The sequence below is a fragment of the Hirundo rustica genome, chromosome Z, assembly GCF_015227805.2.
Source record: "Hirundo rustica isolate bHirRus1 chromosome Z, bHirRus1.pri.v3, whole genome shotgun sequence".
In the NCBI taxonomy this organism is placed as follows: Eukaryota; Metazoa; Chordata; class Aves; order Passeriformes; family Hirundinidae; genus Hirundo; species Hirundo rustica.
Window position 1 is genome coordinate 75,947,585 of NC_053488.1, and position 25,186 is coordinate 75,972,770.

Sequence of the window (25,186 nt, forward strand, 5' to 3'; positions counted from 1 at the left end):
CTGCTGAGTAGAGCACGTTCTTCACATCTGGTCCCGTCCTGACTGGGCCAAGGGCTACCATATGAGTGATCTCCTTGATCTGGGCAAAGGCTTGTTGCTGTTCAGGGCCCCAGTGGAAATCGTTCTTCTTGCGGGTAACCAGAGAGGGCTCACAATCTGGCTGTACTCGGGAATGTGCATTCTCCAAAATCCTATGGAGCCTAGGAAAGCTTGTGTTTCCTTCTTGCTGGTTGGTGGGGACATCACGGTGTTCTTATCGATGACCTCAGTGGGAATCTGACGCCATCCATCTTGCCATTTTACTCCCAGGAACTGGATCTCTCGGGCAGGTCCCTTGACCTTGTTCTGCTTGATGGCAAAACCAGCTTCCAGGAGAAGCTGGATGATCTCTCCTTTCTCAAACACTTCCATTGCTGTGTTCCCCCACACAGTGATGTCATCGATGTAGTGCAGATGTTCCAGAGCCTCACCCTTTTCCAGTGCAGCCTGGATCAGTCCATGGCAGATGGTGGGGCTGTGTTTCCACTCCTAGGGCAGTCGGTTCCAAGTGTACTGCACGCCCTTCCAGGTGGAAGTAAAGTGAGGCCTGCATTCTGCAGCCAGAAGAATGAAGAAAAATGTGTTAGCAATGTCAATAGCGGCGTACCATATTGCTGCCTTGGACTCCAGCTCGTATTGAAGTTCTAGCCTGGGACAGCAGTGCTCAGCTGTGGAGTAATTTCATTCAAGCCATGATAGTCCACAGTCAATCTCCATTCTTCATCAGAGTTGCCAAATGGGCCAAATAGGCCTGTTGGCCAAATGGGGCTGTTGAAGGGTGAGTGGGTTTTGCTGACCACCCCTTGGCTCTCCAGCTCATGGATCATCTTGTGGATGGGGATCACGGCATCTCGATTTGTCTGATATTGTCAGTGGTGCACCGTCAAGGTGGCAACTGGAACTTGTTGCTCTTCTACCCTTAAGAGTCCTATTGTATATGGGTTCTCTGACAGTCAAGGCAAGGTATTCAATTTCTTAATGCCCTCTACCTCCACGGCAGCTATTCCAAAAGCCCACCTGAGTCCCTTAGGGTCTTTGTAATAGCCATTCTGGAGGAAGTCTATGCTCAAAATATGTGGGGCCCCTGGGCCAGTCACAATTGGATGTTTCTGCCACTCCTTCCTGGTCAGGCTCACCTCGGCTTCTAACAGAGTCAATTCCTGTGATTTCCCCTGTCACCCTGGCAATGGAAATAGGTTCTGTCCCCACATATTTCGATGGCATCAGGGTACACTGTGAACCAGTATCAACTAAAGCTTCATATTTCTGTGGCTCTGATGTGCCAGGCCATTGGATCCACACCACCCAAAAGACCCGGTTTTCCCGTGCCTCTTCCTGGCTAGAGGCAGGGTCCCTCTAGCACTGGTTATTATTCCTTTCCTGGGCATATATGGTAGAGGTTCCTTCAAGGGCATCCGACAGAACATTCTCACTCATGTAATACCTGGACTTTTCATCATGGAAGGCTGAGACTACCTTCATTTTAGGGAGCCCCTCGGTGAGTGTTTCCCTCCTTGAGTTTACACACCTGTGCTGCCAGGGCAGAAGTGGGTTTCCCATCCCACGTTCCCACGTCTTCCCCATGATCATGCAAAAAGAACCTCAGGTCAGCTCATGGGGTGTACCCTGTCTCTCTAGCTGGGGGACGTTGGGCTCTGACTTTGGGGCCTATAACTCACACTGGTGCCACATGGGAACTGTTCCTCATTTCCTCCCTCATCTCCTCTTTAAGTTCCGTAACCACAGCAGAGATATGAGCCTGCACTGGGCTATTGATCCTACTCTTACAATTTCTGAGGCTGCTGGTGATAGAACCCACTGTCTCTAGGTTGGTATCAGCATTAATCATTGAAATGAATGTGGCGTATTGAGATGACCTTAGATTTGCCAGATTCCACAACATTTGCCCTGTGTGTCCGACCTTTTCGGGGTCATTATCATGCTGTCCACACCTCCCAAAGAGTACCTCCAGTACTGCCACTTCCCTCAGCTGTTGGATCCCTTCCTCAAGGGTCTTCCAGTGCATTCTATGATGGTGCTCCTGCATTCTCTCTCTGTGGACAAACCTCTCCCTTACACTCATTACAAACCACTCCCAGAGGGAAAAGGGGCCCTGGCTCCCTTACAAATATCTGATTCATACCAGAGTCCTGGGTAAAGGGTCCCATATTCCTTGCTTCACCACTATCCAGTTGCACACCTATATCTATAAGGTCCCAGACCCAAAGTAACCAGGCTGTATAAGTCTCACATCCCTGTCGTGCAATATATTTTTGTAGATTATGCAGAGTTTCATACGTCATGGACTCAGTGATGATGTCAACCTGTGGCTGCCCTGTGGGTTGTGAGGATCCTCCTTTCTTATCCTTATTACCTGGGTGCTTTGATTTCATCTTATACTTCTTTTCCACATTTTATCTTATACTTTCATCTTATATTTTTCCACAGGGGCGACTACTGCTGGTTGTGACTGCCCTTGTGGTTCAGCTGGAACCTGGATGGTTGTAATGTCTGTGGGTTCCACTCCTTCTTCAAGGCAGGGGGAAGGATCCCCACCAGCTGGGGTTAATGAGGCTGCCACAGATGAAATGTACTCCTTCAGCATCTGGCCCTTCTCACATAACACCTTAACCTAATCTGGGTGGTTTATTTATGAGGCAGGCTGTGGGGTAGGATCAGACTCTGGGGCAGCATTCCTATTCTGTGGGATAGGTATCAGGCTGGTTATCCAGGTCAATTTCCCCTTATCTCTGCTAAATAGAATAGGCCTATAAGCACCAGACACTGTATGATATCAATAGCATTCAGAGGAGATTTGAACCCTTCAAAAAACTGGTAGGGTATGCCCAAAGAGCTGGGTGAAGGACTGAGAAAAAATTTCCTCTGGTGTAATTTCCTCACAGTAGGTACCATTATTAAAGTAACCCCAAACCCAGACAATTAGTGTGTGATAGCTCTGAATCCATGTGCCTGCCTTCCAAAGGAAGTTAAAAATCCACGCATTCCTCATCTTGTTAACCCATAAAGCAAACTGGATGACAGCCACAGAAGCCTTAGTTATAGGGCCCATGTTTAAATAAGGGCCTGCAAATGGGAGAAATATAGCCACAACCATGTGCCACCCGAACCAGGGTAAGCCAGACTACATGGTGTTACTTAACGAGATTTCTATATCCAGTACACAAGGACTTGGGTCACTCAAGAACTGTTATTCCTTTTTCTCTCAATGTCCTCAAGCCCTGCTCTCGGGTGCCAAAATCTGTCTTGATTTGGAAAGACAGGTGTCTGTAAGGGAAAGCTGGAGTTTCCCTTGGAATGGAGAATGTAAGCCGCCTCCTCCCCTCCCCCCAAATTATTATAATTTTGCAATTAGGGCCTTTCAGGCATAAGTCCTCCTGAAGTAACAGATGTAGTTCTGTTGGAGTAGAGATGATTCTGTGGAAGTGTCCAATGGTGGCGAAATGGGTCCTGTCTTCCTTTGGGAAATCCAAAACCAGGCTGTCCTGCTGTGCTGAATTTCAGCTGTTATCTAGGTAGGAATGTTTGGCTCCTCCCACTGTGTGGAGCATCTCACAATGGGATGATGTAATGTTATCAGTTATGCAGTGAGCCTTGATGGCCCATTAACAGAAGATATCACCCTGGAGGGAGGATGGGTGTGAAAGAGATAAAGAACATTGCTCCACCTAGTTTTAACAGCCTGGCCCATTAAGAGAAGACACCTGCCCCCTCCCCCCAGAGTTATGAGGAATGGCTTATACAAGAGATAAACAAAACCACCTCCCCAACTGGTTTCAACAGATGGAAAATAGAATACAAATTTTTGGTTACATATTGCAACCCAAGATGCTTATTCAAATGTATCTCTTCTCCTTTTTCCTTGAACATGAGGTAAATTATTTCCTTCACCCAATTTACCTTTTTCTTGTGTTGTCTTCATGAGCACAATGAGTGAATTTTACTAAAATAGTCATTTCTGAACAGCATGTTTGGATAAAATTATGATACAAAAGAACAGCTGCAGTGCCTGTTCTCATCTGATCCCAGGACTGCACCCTCCATTCTTGTCCCCTTAAAAGTCTGGGTGCTCTCCTGATGTGATTACTTCATTGATTTCAATCCATTGACACCAGTTTGACTCAAAGAACTGCCATTTGTCTTAGTTATCAACAGGATGGGTCTGAAGAAAAGTATATAAATGGGAAACAACAGGAAAAACAACTGGTGAAAAGTTCTCAGGCCATCTGCCAGGCAACTTCTAAGATAAGAATGAATGATTTCAGGCTTATTACCATCTCCCCTGTTTTTTGGAAGAGTTGTGTGACCCCCAGATTGTTAGGCACAAATGTCTCTGAGGCACACTGGCATCATGATTCCCTAAAGCAACAAGACTTACTACTTTTTACCAGTCTATTGTTTCTTTTATTAATTTTAATGATAAATTAAGGTTCCTCTCTGAGAACCTTCTTACCTCCCACCACACTGAGGACCCTCATTTGCAGCTTTTGCTTCAATTGGATGTTTGTTTTTTTTTTTCTGGATGTTTTTCACTGCCTGATGAGGGGTTCCCAAGCTCAGAAACTTGCCAGTTTAGATATTGCCCTCGCCTGATGGCACCCTCACACTCAGTCGGGCATTCTCACCTCTACTAAATGTGTATTAATCCATTGAACTCCTGTGTTTTGTGGGACCCTCAGCACAGGGAAAGAGAGGATCTATGGGACATGGCATCCATGGAATGATGATATTTTCAACTACATCTGTCTCTCTGTCATTGTCTTTCTTTCTCCCCACCACCATCATCATTACCACCTCCCTCTCTCTCTCTCTCTCTCTCTCTCTCTCTCTCTGGCATTTACCATTAAGTAAAATCTGTACTATTGACTTTGGCCTCGTTTTCACCTTAATCCAGACATCTGTCTTAACAATTTTAACAACCAGATCATAACAACTGGCCAGGGAAACAGGTGTGTTGCTGCATGCAGGGGCTCACTTCAGGTAGGCTACCCCATCGGTGGTGGCAGGGACGTTGTAGCGCCGCATGTACTCATGCATCTCGGGGAAGCTCTGCCTCACGTAGTCCTCAGCGCTGCTCTCCCGCACTGTGCCGAACCGGAACCCTTGGGATGGGTGGTGGAGCTGAGGGTAGGACAGGACAGGATTAGCAGAGCCATTTGCCTCCCATCACATCTGGTATTTCAGCCCTAGTGTGCCAACAGTTCCTCAGAAATCTTTGGCATTTGTGGACCTGCCTTCATCAGGTGTTTTCCCGAAGCAAGTTTTTCCCCAGAAAAAGCCTGGAAAGACTTACCTGGTGACTAAATAGCCTGTCTGTATACTCTCAGGGTTTTCTTCAAATGTTGAAGAAACACCCTGAACACCCAGATGTTGGTGTTTATTGGGGATTATTTGTCTCTAGAGCAGACAATGTTTCAGAAATTATTATGAGACTAGGCAGTCTCTGGGCTGGCTACAATCCACTTTCTGGGGCTCTGGGTACCCAGCAAAGGACACACAGCTTAGATTTGTTTTGGCAGAATGTTTTACTTTGGTCATAGGTATGAAATTTAGCCCTCAGCAGAAGGGTAGGACCCCCAGTTCATTTCTACAGGTCTGGAACCATATCACACTCTTTGCTGCCATTCCTCACAGACACACTGAGGACTGAAAGGTAACCAAAAAGTTTCCCCTTGCAGTGAGGAGGGAAAGTTCCCTTCTGCATGGCCCAGGCTGCAACCATGGATACACACACACAGAGTCTCCTGGAAGTTCTTTTCCCTGCCCTTCTTTGAACTGACTTCACAGTCTGCAGCCCCAAGAAGCCCTGTTCAGGGCTCTACTTTCTGAAGTTTCTGTCTGCCTTTGGAGCATTTAGTGACTCCTGGAGAAAGTCTCAAGCTGCCATGGAGGAGTCAGGCAGCATCTCCCACTATGCCAAGCACTTCTTTGAGCCGGCCAAGTGCTGCCAAGCCACACTAATTAAAAAGTGTTCAGCAATCCACCAGCCCCTAACATGCCAAGCTTTCAGGGCACAGGAAGCCAAACAGAGCTAAGGCTGGAGCAGTCATGCTGCATTTGCTTCCCAGGAAGTTCATGGACATCACAGCAGCTTGCAAAGATGATCCCACCACAGCTGTACTTTGCTTGGCAAAGACCAAGAAAAGAAGTATTCTGACAGTCCATCTGGCCTCTGCATTATCAACTAAGCAGAACAGAGTGTAGGGCAGCACAAAGACATAAAAAGACCTTTCCCAGTCTTCTCTTCAATGACCCCATGGACAAAAAATGTTTGTAGTTTTTTTAAGAAGGGCAGAGATAGGATGTAAACTCACAGTCACCCAATTTATGTCTTTTGGATGGTGTTTTTGGTGTCATGGAAGCTATGAACATTCTGTATTTCTGATAATTTTTACCTGAAATTGAAAATGAAAGTGGGCAGGTGGTTACCACCATGTTGTGGTCTACTGATCTGGCCCCTGCGTTGCAACCCAGGAATGAGACTTAATTCCAAGTCTGTGGGTATGGAGGCAGTCCTGTGTGGTGGTTTGTGGTTGGTTTTTTTTTTTTTTTTTTTTTTTTTTTTTTTTTAAATCCAAATCTGTTCTGGTGTAGATGGCTGTGGGACAAGCAATGTTGAGTGTGCCTCCATCTGGAGCTGGCCAAAGTGCTGTGCCAGAAGGACTGTGGGCACGGAGGGAAATGTTCTTGCCTGGGAATGTGGGAGCAGTATTCAAGTGCCAGAAAACATAAATGACAGGAGCTGGGCTGTGGCAATACATCATGGAGACTTCCAACACAATGCTGCCAGCCCCAGTCTTGAGACACTGAAGACAACCTGCTCAAAGAGGGAACTTGGAGTGAGGTTCATGCATTCTCTGTCCCAAGAAGACCATCACCACAGTCAGGACTACTTTTTGTAGGTTCTATTTATTGGCAGTTTCAGTGAAGAGACCAAAAATCCCATTAAGACCCAACACTGAACCACACTGGCACCTGTGGGAATACGCCTTGGAAGCAGGACTCAAAATAGTGCTGAACTCATTACAGAAGTAGATGAGCTAGAAAGCTACAAGCCCTGGCAAGTCGAGGCAAGACCCTGAAGAAGAAAGAGATCAAGGTGTATGTGTGTATGTTTGTACCAGTTGACGGGTAAGCAATGTTACTAAGAAACAGATATACTTGTTATGCTTGCAAGGTATATTGTTGCATTGTTCTCTGTGTTATTTTTTTTCGTATTATATTTTATGTTATTTATTTTTGTTGTAATGGTTTGTTCTGCACTCCCCTGTTCTCCTGAGGAAATGTTGTGTTATATGTTCCAAGGTTTGTCCCTGTCAATCCTCCCATATTCCTCCCAGTCCGCTCCTATGGGCCCTGCCTGTCATTCAATTGCTCCTCCCAGCTTCTAGAAAGTTCAGGTAAGGACATTGAGTAATAGGGCAGGAGCCGAGGATGTTCCTCGCTCTGTGTTCTCACTGGTTTCTTTAAATGTCCCTCCAACCCTGTTCTACTCCCACCTTGTCCCTCATTGGATGTTGGTTTGTCTCCTCCCTTCGTCCCTCCCCTGCATTTAAGCCCAGAGTTCATTGCCCCGGGCACTCTGCTGGAGTTGCTCCCCTGAGGTTCAGATGTTCTGTCTGGGACTGAATAAAGACCTTGGAATTTGCCCTCCAGCTGAGTCAGACCCCCTCCTCCATTTTCAGCAAGGTCTCTCCTTTGATAAGGGGAAAACCCCCTTAGCCGCTCCTCTGGTTCCCAGGATTCAGAGGAGTGTTCCCCGTCGGACCGCAGTGTTGGGCTAGCTTGGGTGGATGGAGCCGCTGCTCTGTGAGGGACACTGCGACAGTATATAAACCAGCAGTGTGTTCAATAAAATTGGCTTCATGATGCAAACCATGGAGACCCCATCCCTTCAATCGCCTGACAGATACCTAAGTCAACTTAGATGCTTCATGTGAAGTTTGTGGCCCACCTAGTGATGCCAACTGCAGTGCAACATCTGATCTTCAGATAGAATCTGACTTCACTGGAAAGCATCTCTCACTCAGACTGTCACTAATGTCTGCATTTGGCTAAACTTTTAAGCCTGAATGATAAAGGCTGGTACAAAAACAGTAGACTACACCTCCATGGAATTTTCCATCCTAAATCCTTTACTGAGGACTGTCCACGATTTGCTTTGTGTTGGGCTTGCTGTCAAATTTCACCCCAAATGATGACAATATCATGTGTAGATCAGAAGTCCATCTGGCTTAATATCTTGTCTCTAGCAACACCATATGCCTGGTGGGAAGTCTTGGGAAGCCTGTATAAGGGAGTTGTTCAGCCATCCCTTATCCAGTGCTCTACCTGCTTCTGGTAATCTCTGCTTTTTCTTAAGCATCATTATGCATCTGTAACTTTGTTTTTGATCAACTCCTTTTATGAAGGATAAATATTAGCAGTTGTTTTAATCTTCTATGTCTTTCAAGGACTTCTGTTTTCTTCTTGTTGCTGCTTATCCATAGGGGGAAAAGGCTTGCTTGCAGCTTTGTGGATTGACAAATCCAAAATGCTGCCAAAAGCACTTCACTGATGATTTGCTAAGACTGCTAAGGGTTATTTGTTTCAACAGAAGATAAAAACTTCAGGATGGAAACAAGACTCATCACTTGTCATTGCTGCTTTCTTACCTTCTGCAGTCCTCTCCTGGGAAGATTATGTGACAAGATGGAAACCACAAATATCTCAGTCCTGACAGGATAGGTAAATGCCATAGACTTACTGTGAATCTTGCCTTATTGGCAAGTTGTCTCTTTTTTTGAGACATTTTGTATTTATTTTGTATTTTGTATTTCTTATATTTTGAAAGTCCTATACTGAAACAGTCTTTCTGTTTTCTATAAGCAATAATGCAATATTAATGCTTTGGGCTTCAGAGAAACCATAAAGTCTGAAAAATCAGCATTTGAAGAATCAAGAATGGAATCTATGGGGTTTTTTTTTTGTTTTTTTTTTTTTTTAACTCATAATTCAGGGGAGGCAGTTTACTTTTATACCAGTAATTGCAAATATAAAGACAAGCTTACTGGAAGAAATAGCTGTTGAAATTAGAGTAATTTCTACTATGTGGGCTTCTATGTATATACTGTGTTTCTTCATTCAACACTCAGTGTCAGAGGTGAATAACCACCACAAAGCAGGTAAAGGGCACTAGGGATTGCTGACATTTTGTGTATCCAGAACACTTGGTAACCCAAGTACGATTAAAAATAAATTAATACAATAGCTGCACTTGGCTTAGATAGCCTTACAAAGTATCTCAAAAATCAGACATCTAGGGCTGTAAGAAGTGGAAAGAAAAAGGTTTGTTCAAGACCTGGAGAGAGGCTCTGAGGTAATAGTGAAGTGGAGTTTATGCACTCTCTGTCCCAAGAAAATCATCACCACAATTGTCCTGGCTTGACAATTCATTGAAAGAGATGTGAAGATTGTAATGGATACATATATTGCAAAACAGCAGTATGTCAAATAAAGATATTTAAATTTCTTTAACTATCAGATCATTGAATCACAGAGTCATTTAGACCTTAAAGACCAGACTCCAACCACTAAACCAATACTGCTGAGCCCATCACTAAAATATGTCCCCAAGAGCCACAACTACAGGTCTTTTAAACCCCTCTAGGAATCATAACTTCACCACTTCCCTGGTGTCTTAGTTTGAAAGACAGGTCTGCTAGGAAAGGCAAGAGACTCCCTTGGAATGGAGAATGTAAATCTCCTCCCTCTGAATTATTATAATTTTGAAATTAAGGGGCTCTCAGGCAGGGATATAAGGGTAGGAATAGCAGTTCTTTACTAGTATGTGTGACAAACAACAGTAACTATGGCATTAACAACAAAACAGAAACTAGGAACCTTGTGACAGCCTTCTCGGCCAAGACGGGAAGGGATGAAGAAGAGGCTTTGCTTCCCAAAACCCTGGGGCAGTCTGATCCCCCTGCCTCAGGACTCTGAGGAGCACCAAGCTGAAAGAGCAGGAAAGAGCAGAAATCCCAGGCTCAGGGATGAGATGCAGCAGAAGCTCCGCGGTGGTAGCTGGAGCTGCGGTGTGTCCTGGCAGGGCAGGAGATGCAGGGCTGCAGTGTAGCAAAGACCCAGAGCAGTGCCGAAGAAGCAGCGAGGGTGGGACAGCAGTGGCCTGGCTGTCAGCAGGGCAGGAAAAGGTGAGCTCAGAATTCCACCGCATGAGCAAGTGGTGGTAGGTCCCTAGGATGGGCTCCAATGGTGACAGTGAATTCTCCCTGCAGCAAGCAACAGCTTGACCCTCCTCCTTCTGATGCTGAGCGAGAGAGAGAGCAGCTGCCCCCAGCCCCATCCTTTACTGCCCCCCCCCCCGCCCCCCCGTCCCTCCCCCCTGAGAAAATCCCAGAGGCAAAAGAAGTGTAGCCAGATGCTACACTCCTCTCCCAACTTTTGCTACTTCTTTTGTTTTGCTTAATTACTCATAGGTACCTGCTAGTTAGCCTCCTAGCAACTCATGGGAAAAAAATTCTACAAGCCAAAAAGGAAGAAATCTAACCCCTAACACCTGGGCAGCCTGTTCCAATGCCTGACAACCCTTATGGTGAAGAAATTTTCCCTGGATCTCTCTTCTGAAGACGCATTAGCGTTTATCAAGCAACCAGCCCTTTGAGTGTTACCTGTCAAGGCCACCACAGCCAACTGCAGTTGAGCTTGAGCAGGCAAACACCAACAGCCTAGTCAGTCCAACAGCAAGGGTATGAACATATCAATTAACTGTGTTAAAAGCTATTAACTGCTAATGAATTTTATTTGTTAAAAACTAAAAGGAGTTAAAAACTTATTTAGTGCTGCTGGTTAGTGGCTCTCCTAAAAAGGGCGACAGCTCCAGCAGCTAACAGTATTTTTTTTTGCACCTCAAATACTGAAGATCATGGATTTCGTTATCAGTGAACTGAGTTTTATACCTGAAGCAATGGTGTATACAATGAAGGATTATTCTTCAGGTGCACCCTGAAGTTTTAGAACCAGCTGCACACTATTGTGAGGAAGGTGTTGCACATGAAGTTGTGTTGATGCACATGGTGATATCCCATTTGGATCTGGTTTAGTGTTTGGGGGAGACTCAAGAGATGAGCGGGACATGGAGCCAGAGGGGCCTGAGCGCCTGTCTTGAACACTGAGGGCTTGGATTTCACAGGTTCAGGGCTGTGGTATGCCAAGACCAGAGGATCTTGCTGCACAGGACATAGATGGCTCAGGAAGATGTTCCATCTTCTTTGAAGGCAGCAATCTTGGGAGGAAGGGCTAGGACATGCTGCTGCGTAGTAGAGGATGAAGGTGCAGGAGACAGGCTAAAGAGCCTTGATTTCTGGAACTGGTGTCCCTGTGAACACTGCTGTCCTTGTGACCTCTCATGACAGTATCTACCACAGGACACATGGACTGTGCCCAGCATTTCCAAGAACAAGTCTTGCTGTTGAAGAAAATATACCATGGGTAAGGAAACAAACAAGAGGCAATGTTTTCTTGCACTGTGTAAGAAAACAAAGGGGAATGTCAATGCTGCTAAGCACTGAGGAAGTGAAATGGCTGTTGGGTCACTTGAGCCCTGAGACAGGGAGGTTACACAGTGTTTAAGAAAACACAAGAGCTCTACAGTATATCCAACTTCTCTGACAGTGCCAGGACAAGCTTTGGGACTTCTCAGTCTTCTGTGCCTTGCATAACATGGTGCTCCCAGACAAATTATGTTTGTGCTTCTGCTGAAAGCAAACACTGAGCCACCATTTCCCTCGGCTCGGCCTCTTCCAGATCTCCTTGGTTTCTGTCTGCTGTTGTTAAAACATCTGCTGAGTGAGAAGTGGACAACTCATTTTATTTGGGAAGATGTTGATATGAATTTGGCATCTGCATATATCTATGGCTTGGAGTGACAATTATGCATGAAAATACCAACATGATAAACACCAATGTGATGAAACCACAGCAGCAGAAACTGGAAAACACAATTTGGAATGACAGGGGTTTTGCGTAACTTGGCACATTACATTTTGTGTAATGCATTGCCGTTGAACAGAATGCTGTCAGCTGGGGAGAACACCCAGATGCCAACTTGAAAGGAAACAGGCTCAGAAATCTCCAGTGCCAGTAGGGATTTAAATTTGAAAATGCAGCAGTTAGCCTTTGTACACTCAAGGCTGTGGGACTGTGGGGTTTTGAGGTCTTTCTAGCAGGTTCTGGCTTGTGTATGACTTTCCAGTGCTACAAAGCCAAATGATTTGCCTCAAGGAGTTTTCCCCACTTGATACCCTGGTTTAGTTTAGTATCATTTTGAGGTTTGCATCCCATTCAGTTGCCATTTATTTTTGCAGTAAGAACTCCAGGTATAGAAAAATTATGAACTTAGGTCCACAAAAGTAAGCAATACAATATTGCTTTCTGATCCCATGGACTTTGAGCTTGCTGGGACATGTGAGGAGGAAACAAACATCTAAATAGGGTAGCTATTGGGAAGGGAAATTGCGGCTATTTTCTACAAGCAATGATGTAATTCAAATCTAGGAAATGCCTTCCCAGCATCTGATTGATGGGGTGCAGCAGCTGCTCACTGAGTCTGGTTCAGAACCATTCTGTGAAATAGAACTAGAGGAAAAATGCTTTAGGAACTCTATTTCTAACCATGATCTCAACTCACAAGAAGCATTTCATCATTTGTTCTCTTGGCCTCTTCAGTGCCCAAATTCAACTCCATGAACTATTTTTTTAAGGGAAATGAGAAATAGGCAACCCAGTAAGCAGCTGAGAGCAGTGCCAGCGACCACTCATTTCAGTAACAGACCTAACATGGATTTAGCTTTTACCACTACCTTTTAATTTAAACAGGATATAGAAAGGAGGAACATTGCTGCAGCACTTTCTAACTTTTGCGACAGCTTCTGAGGAGAAACTATAGTGCAAAAGGTTTTAGTAGGTCACTTCCACAACAGTGCTGGTTACCTGGTATAACACCAAAAGCAGTGTTTAATAGGCACCTTGTGTATCAGCAGAAGTGCCAGCACGATCTCTGTCAGGCAATGGCAGATCTTGAAAATCTGCTCAGTTTCAGTTGCTAATCACTGGAGCAGGGCAGCATTAGGTGAGGAACTGATGTGGTTTTAGGAATGTGCTGTTTTACAATGACACTTGTGTCTCTCACACATAAAGCAACAGTATTTTACTTTGCTTTATGTAACTCACATATTTAGGTGGTTTCCCAGCCACCAATAGATTTCCTATAGCTCAGTGAGAAAATATAAGCAATCGGAAGTGCTAAGCAAAATTTCAGGGGAAAATGAACAAAACAAATTAAATACTAGTAATAATAATAATAATAATAATAATAATAATAATAAAGTGAACCACAAACCAATATAAAGCTGTTCATGGGCTTTCCCTTTTTATCTGCAGGAATTTTTGGACAGTAACTGTTAAAACTAACTAGGGAATATTTATGAGGTGCAGAGGGAGATGAAAGAAAATTATTCACAGTGAAACACATGAATTTCAGATTTTAGCAGATGAAAATTCACAGCTCAACTTCTGGAAGTGAAGGTTTTGATCAGAAGCTGTCTAATGTGTTCAGCGTTCAGCTTTTGAAAGCTGAGACATTCCCAGGGCCTCCAGGAGAGGGTGTTTGCAGAATACAATTGAATCAACGCTTTTGCTTCTCTGTTGAGAAAAGTGTCAGTGGAGTTGATTCTTTCCTTGCCAGGATAATGAGAGATTTCCTTAAAATTATGAGGCTTTGAATCCAGCTTAGAGAGGTCATTAGACAGCATAAAACCTGACAGCTGCACTGAAGTCAATGAGCAGCTTCAATCTGGACACAAGTGCAGAGTCCACTGCTGACAGTTTGTTCTCTTCACTGCAACAAGGGAATACATGAAAGGAAGCTATGACTTAGGTCTCTGCTCAAAAATATGAACCTTTGTGTTCATGGTCCCTATGTGAGCACTGGTAATTAAAGACCTGCTCTGCTCCTTTGTGTGTTGGAAAAGCTGTTCATCTCAGGACTGAGAGTAGGGACTCAGGTCTGTGGTTAATTTCTGAGGGTTGCCTGGTGCTGGCCAGTGCAAAAAGCTCTGTAAGAAGAGCACTCTGGAGAATATGAACTTGTATGTGTGTCTATCCCTGTTTCTTAATAGCATTCTAAGAATTTTCTGGACAGAGGGATCTTTGAGCTGTGATTTATTCTGGGAGAGCTGAGGACTATAAGGTAGAAAGAGTAAATATTGTAAGAAAAATGGGTAGACTTTGATGAGAGAAAAATGGATGAGGGGAAAAAAAAAGGGGGAAAAGAAGGGATGCAATTCCCAAAAGGCAGTAGATCACTGCTTCCAATTCCATTTCAGCAGCGGTAAAGGTGTTCCAGATGAAATCGCTTCATCCAGCATGTTCTTCTGCTTGGTCCCAGTAAAACATGGCTAATGCACTGTCAGGCAGGTAAACTCCTTTTCAAATTACAACCAAGTGAAGGAGAGCTATGTGTCTGAGAACATGTTCAAGCTACCCAAAGAGATACCAAAGAAGATTTCTGGTTAGAGAATTCCTGTTCCTTCTTCCTTTCATCCGGAGTTTGTAGTCTCTGGATGAAAAGCTATCACAGATTTCTACTAGCATCTGAGGGCTGAAGGAGGAAACCTAATGTGGCAGCAACTTGAAGTGTATGTAGTTTACCATCTTCAAAACTGTCATCTTTAAAATCCTTTTTCTTACAAATTTCTTCTGCTCCGGCTGTTGCTGGTTGAAGGTCAGTCCTCCTATCCCCTGGCCATATGGCCACTGTCCCCTGGGTGCCAGGTCTGAAAACAGTCCTCTGCCTAAACCTGTAAGGCAAGAATAGTGTTCTGTGCTTTCCAGGAAAGGAACAAAAAATGTGTTTGTTGTAAACAATGGGCTTGTGTTCTAAATGGGCCACAAGTTACCAGGATGAAGAGCTTTCCAATTTTAGGTGATGGAACTTTCTACCTGCACAGTCCTCCTTTCTTCAACAGGTTATTTGCTTTGGGTTCAAGAGCAACAAATGAAGTTAAATCAGAGGGACTTCTATGTTACTGACAGATCCAACATGGGAACAAAGAGGGATTTTTTCCATCTTGGAATCAGCGAGGAATGTGTTAGGCATGAAGTGTAAATGAAAAATGACCACCATATTTGGAAACCCTGGCCTCTTACACAGTGAAATATAGACACTAATATTTGACTTTATCACTGTTTCTTCCAGAGGACTTAGACCCTTGTCATCTCTGAAATCCACTGGATCAGTGCAGGACTTCTGCCTCCAGGAAGGTGAGCCACACTAGCACTCTGGTCTCTGTAGATCACAATGGCTGTGACTTTTGTGAACAATAACAAACATTCTCCATGCTGCTAAGTCAGCTACACAACGATCTTCCACCTGTCAGGTGGTAGGATCAGCTTATGCTGATGTTCTTTGCTACTTTTTGCCAGTAACTTCTTATAATTCTCCACTTGCATTATTTCTTGCAAGGGTCTGAACCCCAGCTAGGATGCAGTTACTATTTCAAGTGGTGGGCTCACTTTACCTTTTTCAAAAGATCTTATGACATAGAAGTATTTTGGTATTTAGCTTGACAGTAAGAAACTGACACCCACATAGATGTGAAAATGCTAAAACACATTAATTCCTTCTGGTGCCCAAAGAACAACCTTCAAGACCTGCACCACATGGAATGAAGACAGTAGGACTTTCTCTCTTACACATCTACCCCCAAATTCTTTGGATCAAACAACGAGGAGAGGTGAAGAGTGGCCGGCGCAGTTGGTGACAGCGTGAGGCAGTGTGTAGGTGAAGACCTCAAGCAGCAAGGGTTAATATGCAAAGATAACAAAAAGATAATTGTTGGCAAGAAGGCATAAAAAAGCACAATTCGTTGGAAAAGGAAACTTGACTTGCAAAACGCGGTAGTGCATTGTCTGATAAAATGGGTATCAGAACGATGCAAATCGGAGCTGGACAGATTCTGAGCCTCCAAAGCGGTAACTTCAACCAGAAATCTTTAATGAGGTGATGGGGAAGCTAAACAAGTGAAGTGTTCACCACCATAAATGGGGAAGCTAAAGAAGTCAAGATTTCGCCTCCATAAATTGGAGGTGCCTTTCGTTCCTGTATGAGACAGATCTGCAGTTCTTTATTCTGGCTGAAGCTTGATACTCAATTTTGCCTTTGTCTGAGAGTTATTCACTTTGCTCTCTGTGATACTGAAAGCCCTTTGAGTTCAAATCCTTCACTGACTCATTAATACTCAGAAAAGCACTATGTATTAATTAGCAGGCTGTGATGTTGTGAATCATTACCTTCCTGTGCCCAGTAACCTTCTTCACAGAAACATATGCTCTGTAGTTCCTTCTTTTAATTGTAAAAAGTGCCCTATGGTCCTATACAAATATTAAACCCCATGGCAGCAGTAAGATTTCTTTAAATTCCACTGAGTTTGCAAATTTTTTGCTATACAATTTAATGCATTTAATGCATACTTAAATAAACGCTACTTCATTATGTATTTAACACATAGCAGTTCAAGTGGTGCCCCTTATAATGGTTCATCTCGGACTGCTGCAGTGAAAGACCACAGCAGTAATTTCTGTTAATGCAATTTCTACAAAAGTTCCTTTTTCAGGAATAAAATTTACCAATAAACACACAACAGCTATGGCGTCACTCTAGAAGTTGCTGAACACAATGGAAAGTATCATTAAAAGAAGGAATATTTGACTCGTGCCTTTAATGATGAAAAAGTTCTACAGAGTGGCTTGACCTTTCTCCTTCTATGATTTGGTGTTGCTAAAACTTATCTGTAGCTACTTGCCAGTTTTATTTCTGGACAGTTTTAATACAAGTAACACAGAGTATTCAGCTGATATAATATGGGCCATAAGGCCTCTAAATTAACTAAGATGCTCATAAATCAGAAATGAGAGCTTGCACCCTCACATTTTATATATCTAGATACAAATATCTGTGTGGTTGTACATACTGAATTCCTGATTAATAAAACCTCAGAAATACTTTGCCTGGATCACTCAAAGTGCTTAGTTTGGTAATAAAGAGATGGGCATCTCATAAGAGCAAGTCTTCAGGCACTGAACTAGGAGAAGATCAGAAATTTCTGGGGACTAATCCAAGCGCACACCAAGGCTCTTTAAAGGACTTGCCGTGTGGAACTTTTTAGAGTGACTGTAGGTGTCTGCAGTGTATTCCTGGGGGCATGGGTTTTTTTTTTTTTTGGTGAGTCTTGAAAACACCATCATTCATGGTAGAGAGAATGAGGCACTTCCAGGGAATGGTTTAGGTGATTTTTTCCTGAAGCCAGAGCCTTAACAGCAGCCTACCTGTACAAACTATAACTGTAAAGGTACAGTAGACTGAATAAAAAATATGTCTTCATTGCAATGGTCAAAATATAACACAGAAAGGAACTTTTCCACTGCCAAGGGGTATTTTTGAATGTAAATGGATGTAGAGAAGTAAAAACATAACCAGAGTAAATAAACAGGCATGGCTACTCAAGTGTGTAATAAAGATGGTGAAGAAAAGCTGACAGCTGTCACAAAAGTCACAAAAGGTGGAAAGCACCCAAAAAGCTCAATAAATTGTTGAAAGAACTACACTTTTTGCAGAAAGGAAGGTCAGGTGATGGAAAATATGCCCAGCTTTTCTCCCTCTGCTGCAGTTTGCTTCCATCTTGGCATATTTGAAATATTATTTCTGGCCCATGGGCTTCCAGCACTCTTTTGCCTCAAATAATCTGAACTACCCAATACACTCAGGACTTCATGGTGCATCTGCAGTATGTGTTCTTGCACGAAAAACCTGAAAGCCAAATTCCCCTTTGCCACAAAAATCCTCCACTCTCTGGGGAGATTCTAGAGAATCACTTGTGCCATGAGTTGTTTTGCAGAGTAAAATGTTTTCTTTCCAGGACTTATGCATCCAAGGAGTACCGAAGAGTAAATTATTTATAACTGAGCAACCTGCTGGAAAGTATCCCTTCCCATGGCAGCTGGGTGGAACTAAGTAGTCTTTAATGCCTCTTCCAACCCAAACCATTCTGTGATTCTGTGATTGATTCAGTGATTCTGTGATCAGACCATCCCTAAGGCAGGCTCCTGGTTTGCATGCCTGGAGGAGGAATATCTGAACCTAGGAAAGAACTCCTCTCGTTGAGTACCTGGGCTGCCAGACACTCTGACAAAGAGTAATATTATAATATTTTTGTGCAACCTAAGAGGTGACATTAGAAGGAAAAGTGAAATGGGGCCCTATGACTCATATGAGGAAAAGGATAAAAGCGGATGAAATTATATGAATACAATGTTTTTTCTCTATCTCCTCTGTTTGTAGACAAGCTTTTAAACTTCTTTGCCATGTACAGTCATTATAGGACACGAAAGAAAGACAAGAGACTCCAAATATTTCAGAAGCCAAAGAGTATAGAAAAGGCTTTATTGTCTAATTCTTATTACCTTTTATAAGGTGTTCTGATAGAGACTTAACATGATTGGTGAATAGGAACGACACCTCTCTAATCCCATTGGTTAAACTAGAGAAACAACAAAACACCACCTGGAGAAAGTTTGTTTCGAGTAGAAGCTTTCTTGATAAATTTTCCCTTGGGAAAAGTTAACAGCTGCTAACAGTTTTCCTTGGGAAAGAGTTAGCAGCTGCTAGCAGGCTGAAATCTCTTAGAGCCCAGAAATACTAGGCCCACAATGTACTGTAGAGAGCTTCTTAAGAGGGATTCAGGACATGGATGCATGTTCCATCTGGGCAGCCAGCATATTCATCCTGTAGTTATCCTCTCGTTCTCAAACAGGAGGCTGAAGATATTAAAGTGGAACCCAAAAGCTGTACTTGCCAGTTTCCACTGGCAAGAGACTATGTCTAAAACCTGTACAATTAGAAAATGAGGGGGGAGGGGGCAGCTGTGGCCAAAAACTGCCCACTTGCTTAGAAGAGTTAGATTTTAATGTGACAGAACATTGCTTCAAGATCTCCACAACCTACTGGCTCCTGTTGTACTTCCTAGGAAAGGGGGCAAACACCTTTGATGGACACTGCAGAAGTGTGGCTTTAGTGACCTGCCTGGATTAAGATTCTTACACAGAAAATGCATAGCAAATTCCCCAAATTCAAGACATACTGCAGTAAATTAATTCTCCTTCCTCTCATTGCTTTTCTTCTGGTTCCTGTCTCACTGGCTGCTCCTCCTTTCAGCAGCTTGATGATATTTCTGTATTCTCTTCTATATCATTAGTGCTTCTAAAGGTCCAACTGAGATAGCTCTAATTCCGTCCTTCCTGACTGTTCACAACCTCAGATAGGATTTGCCATTTATGGCTGACAGCCTAAAGAAATGACATCTTACATCACCTCGAGAAGGCTGCTCCTCTATTTTAAGCTTTGTTTTTAAAATAAATTTCAAAAGCACAAAGTACAAAGGGCACATGCATACTGAGAAGAGCAGAAGGATGTTTAGAAGCATATTTAAATTAAAAAGGTTATTTCTCCCTCCTGCTGCCTTCTTTTTGAAATGAGTCTCCACCACTAAAAAGAAAGAGGTAAATATCTGGCAAGAAAAACCCAAGCATAAAATCTTTCAGTCACATAAAAATGCTTTAAGTAACTAACTAAAATGCGGTGCCTGTGAGACTGTTGTGGCCCAAACACGTCCTAAACCAAAGCTTTAACTCTTAAAGAGAGCTTTGAATAACCACAGCTCAGGCTTTGTGTGAGCAAAGGTCAAATCAGTGCATTTTACATTATTACCACTGCTCTTTCAGACTAAGACTCTGGAGGCAAATGCTTGAATGACATACACAAAACTATTCTGCAGCTCTGGTAATGACAGACAATCTTCTTCTTTCCTAAAATTGTGTTGCCTTATTCCCACAATGGGAACTGTTATTATATAATGAACTTTTTCCCAACTGTGAGAGGTTTAGATTTATTCCATAAAGTAGGGAAGTGTTTTTCTAGGAAAGGCTAGTAATGTAATGTAATGGAATCACTGAAGTTACCAACCAGGAGTCATCGGTATTTCTGTTCTGGACCAAGATCTGTTCTGCAGCACCTTACATGCTTCAGTGTTCTACACGAAGCTTCAACAGCACAGCTTTAGAATAATTTAATTTTCCTTGGAGCTGGAGGAATTTCCCAATACCTACTTTTAAAACTTCACATGTGGTCACAATAATAATGCGGAAAAATAGGATGTAATCTGATGCAATTTGATTTGATGGATGAGAAGATGCCCAAAGAGTAGAGGACTAACCTCGTTTTCAAACCAACATTGTGGCTTTACACAACAGTGAAACCTGGAGCTGAGGAAATTCAGCTGAAAGCTCTCAACAGCTTCTTCAGAATGCTTTGAAGAAATTGCATATAATGGACTTTTGTGTCTTATATTAAAGTAATATTTATGATATTTCTTTGCTGGGAGGGGAATGGCAAATAATTAGAAGTAATTTGCCACTGATTTAAGCCATAAATCAATTTTAGAGTGCCTTGCGTCAGCCACAAAACTGTTGTTCTTTGTTTATAACATTTTTGGTAGAAACAATCTAGTTAACATTGCATGGAGTGAGTCAGGCACTGCACTCACAAAGTCAAAACGGTCTGGTCATTAGTCTGACTGCAAGGTTTCACTAATGTAACAGACGGAGCCTGGCCTTTGCTGTCTGGAGGGATATATGCACCATTTGTTCACACAGTTTACAAAAGCAAGATGCATGCCCTGTTCTCGTGTTATTAAAGATACTTTTTTACAGTGGCACAATAATCCATCAGTTCTGTCCCTTGAGACAAACACATGGAGGATGGCTTCTGTACCAGCAGTTAGGTCACGAGTACAAAACCGTGGGTAATACAATCACACCTCCACTGCACAAAGTGCCACATGAGCAAGGGAAATCTGCTGTTGCCGTTGTGTCCTCTGGAGTGACTGCTGCGTGCAGAGCATGCTCGGGTGTCATCTGCAGCTATCTGTTCTCTCTACAAGACCTTTTGCCCTTTGCTTTCCTGATCACTACCTAGTGGCAAATAAATTAATAATAGTCTTATAAAATGACTGGATTTAAATTCCAACTGAAGATCCCTTGGGAAGGGGGAGAGAGCAGGTGAAGGAAGTTCTGGGTTATCCGAGTTCTTTGCAGATGGGTTGTCTACAACATTGCTCATCTCCTTCCATGATGGCTCCCCAGTAGAAACAACACTGCAAATCAAAACCTGACTACTTGTAAAGTGAATTCCATTGTTTTGATGCATAAAGCAGGATTTTTCAAAATATTTCAGTTCTGCTACACTTCATTTAGCATTCATGGGGAATTTTATCAGCAATGTCTTTGCCTGCAGCATTATGATGAATGAAATAGTTGAAATATCCTACCTAGGGAGGACCAATGGTTTCATCTTGTTCTGTGCAGTTGTTTTATTTGAGTAGATCTCAGGATGATCTGAATCATCCAACTGGATTAAACAATTCCTGTCAAAGGGAACTTGGAACTGAACTTAAACCCTTAATCTGCATGTAGAACCCACTATTCTTCTCTGCAGTGGACAACACCAGACTACTTTACCTTTCTCCTCACCTTCAATCTTTTAAATCCTTCCCCCTACACCTTTAAACATCTCTTATAGGTGTTTAAAGGCCTCACCTCACTGAACTTTCCTCCTGAATGCTACCAGGTTGTAAGTAATTGCAACAACTTTTTTCCTCAAAGATCACTTTCTGATTTTGTTAGAAACCATAAATTATGCAGCAGTGAATTTTGAGTGGAGAGAAGAAAAGTCTGAGTTAATAACAACAGACATGCTTTACCTTTGGGTCATGTATTCCAGAAAGTTCTTCATAGATCTTCTCTCCCACCATGACAGCAGCAAGGTTGGCTGTGTACGTTGACAGACAAAACAAGCAGAAAATAGCCCAGAGATTCATTAAAAACCTTCCAGTCCAGCACTTTGGGGGTTTGATGGCAGCTGTTCTTCCAAATAGAATTGCGTAGCAGACATTAAGGGCAGAGGAGAAGGAAAAGACTTTGTTCCTATTCCTTCCCTTAGGGGTCATTCCAAAAGGACTTTTCCATTCATACAAGGTGAGGAATATAGCTGTGATGTGAAGTGCAACAAATATCCCCAGCCACATAGTCCAGTGAAGTGGCCACATAAAGGCTCCAATAGGAGCTGCAGTGTCTTTGGTCCTCACCAGGATCCCCAAGCTGGTTGAAAAGAAAGGGCTGGTGAAATCAATCACTTGGCTTCGGGCAGTGTTGATGCTGAATGATGTCACTGCCATGTGAGCTGTACCAGCAAGAAGATCTCCCACCAGCCCTGTCCAGTGGCCATTCTTCCAGGCGCCATATTTTCCATCCCCAACAATGTACAAGTCAAAATCAAAATTCATATCTTCAGCCAGCTTCTCCAGCAGATCAATGCAGTAGCCGTAGCAGCACTTCTTCAGCTCAATGGGAACAGTGTCATTGCCTCCTTGGAGGGTTTCAAACAGATTGTCCAGCACACCTGAATCATTGGTCAGTGGGTCCAGGCACAGCTGCCCTGCTGGACAAAGACCTTCATCATCTACATCCCTTGTGAAGACAAAAGGATGCTCAATTAGAGTCACCACCCTCAGGTGCAGCCGGGTGGGGTGTTGCATGTGACTTTTATGTCTCTGTGCCTGTTCTGGCCATATCCCATAGTCCATGATGATCTTCCCCTCTTGCCAGCTCCCCAGGCGTGTCCACATGGGGTTCCCCACAGGGTCATGCTGCAGATTCCAGATGAAGAATTTATTTTCTGAGCTGACAATGGATGAGCCCTTCACCTTAATGTGGCCACTGAGACCTTCAAAAGTTGTGTTGGCTAAAAACCTGTAGGAGGGAGAAACCAGGGTGATCAGAAGCAGACACCCGAACCATGAATTCATGTGGAAGAGAGTAGATGGGGATGTTGTAGAACACCTGCACCATTGATAGCACACAGATCCTATGGCACAATGAACCAGCCACGTAATTTATGACTAAATTATATGGGGATGATCCCCTAAATAGCTAACACAAATGAAAACTCCTTGGGAAAGAAGTATTTCTTTACTTACTAGGAAAAGGGAGTACAAGAACAGTAATTTTTTAGTTATCTTTGCCTCACAAACTAATGAAACACAGGTTAGTTCTAAGCTGAACTCATCAGATCCACTGTCACATTCCTAGATAAAAATACATATGAAAATGGAAGAGTGGAAATTATGTATGAAACGTCCTTCCAAGAAAAATGCTATAATCTCAGTAAGATTTAGCTTACATAAGAGGGGCTACTGAAGTGCTGTCAACAGCTTTAAAGCACTCTCAAGTGAACCAATCTGGATTCAAAAATGCAAATTTGGCATTGGTAAATCACTGTTAGACACTTCAGAATAAAATAAGGGAAGAAAGTGAAAGATGGTTGCTCTAAGATAGTCAGTTTCAATTCTTACAAAAATAAACACCTGAAAAAGCAGGTTTTTTAAAAAAATGTGCAAAAGTGATTTTCTTAAAAGTGTAATGCTGCCATTGAAGCAAATCTCATGAAGTGTGCCAGTTTTGCACTGCACATTTTGCATTGAGAATTCTGGGCTTTTACTATTCCAGATACAGACAATAAAGTTGTATATTTCCTTTGTATTGGAAGGCAGTGTTTGCTAGTAGTTGTCTGGCCTGCCTGTTGAATTCAGCTTCTGGCAAGTCATCATCAAAGAGGCTAAAAATTACATGGATAAAGGAGCTGAGAACTCAGCAGGAATTAAGTGTTTGAAGAAGAAAATCCTTTTTAGTGTGAGCACCATGACAAGCTGAACTGCACGCTGATAACAACAAAGCTGCTATGCATTTGGCAGGAGTTGCACAAGACTTATAACAACGGTTCCATCAAAAATAACTGAGTTAAGTTACTGCTAATATGGTGCAAGGCCACTCATGCTTTTTTTTTTTTTTTTTCAGTAAGAGGCATTCAGAAGACAGACTACTCAGTTGTAGCATAATATAGTACTTCACATTAGTCCAGAGAATTGGACAAAAGCATCAGAAGCAGTAAAAAGACTGTCATTCCATCCTCAATAAGGAAGACATAAACTTTTAAGTAGAGTTAACTGTTTATCAATAGCTACAGAGGATAAAAAATAACCTTAAATTGATTTGAAAAGGATAAATCAATTGCAAGTGTGTGTACATGCATACTTTTGTCTTGTCTCTACACTTTGTTTCGATGATTTCTGATGATTTTGATGAGGTTTCAGCAGTTAAACTTCTGCACTGTTTAAGTCTCAAGGTCATAGCATCTTAGCCCCTTGCAAAGGTAAATTTAAGTAAGTAAATGCTTTAGTTTTGAGTATGGTTGTGTTTGTGATAGCCTTCTCTGAGGCAGCTTCACAGTCCTTGCTCAGTTTCTTTTGAGTATGTTGAGTTTGGAGAAAGATGATTTGTACATGCGTTAGCCTGGGTCTGGAAATCATGCCTAAAAAGGCAGACTGGTATTGATAGATATAAACATATATGAACTATAAATGCAATTTTCATTTTTTAAGTGCTTTACTATTTATTTCAGTGTTAAAGGACACCATAACTCCACTAATCAGTGGTATCTGCCATTCTTTGCCCATTCCTTCCCTCCTAATCCGTGCTTCCTATCTGACGGTGTAACTTCCCTGTTTGTGTATGTAAACACTATCAAGGCAAAGTTTATGGGAGGAGACAATCTTTAGCACTAAAGGAAGGTTTATGTGCCCATAAAATTGTTTGGGTTTTATCTCTCTCTTATCTCCCTCAGCCTCTGTAAAAAGCCGTGCAACTTCTTAACAAGCTTTGTTGGGTGTACAGGCCAGAGCCATCACTGTGACAGTATCAGTAAAACCATCCCATGTCTGTAGATGAGCCTGCATGAAATTTTTTTTAGGAATCGTGCACAAAACACTGTTAGCAGTTCACAAAAATGGCAAAAACTGAGGGAAACAAGTCCTCAGACTGAATAAGCTTGCAAAGTTCTTATGAATTTGGCCCCATGTTGCTAATAGAGCACAACCTGGCATGAGAATGCTCCAAAGCAGGTGCT

At 42.8% G+C, this 25,186-nt stretch overlaps 1 protein-coding gene across 1 annotated transcript in view; it reads right to left on the reverse strand.

Annotated features, from left to right (window-relative positions):
* The window catches only part of GRIN3A (glutamate ionotropic receptor NMDA type subunit 3A), a 51,829-nt gene that overhangs the window by 22,451 nt on the left and 4,192 nt on the right, over positions 1-25,186 (reverse strand). Inside the window, exons 3-4 of the mRNA XM_040091028.1 lie at positions 21,927-22,974; positions 5,033-5,178 (exon numbers count right to left, since the gene is read on the reverse strand). Coding sequence (XP_039946962.1) covers positions 5,033-5,178; positions 21,927-22,974 — 1,194 coding nt within the window. The remainder of the gene's footprint in view (positions 1-5,032; positions 5,179-21,926; positions 22,975-25,186) is intronic.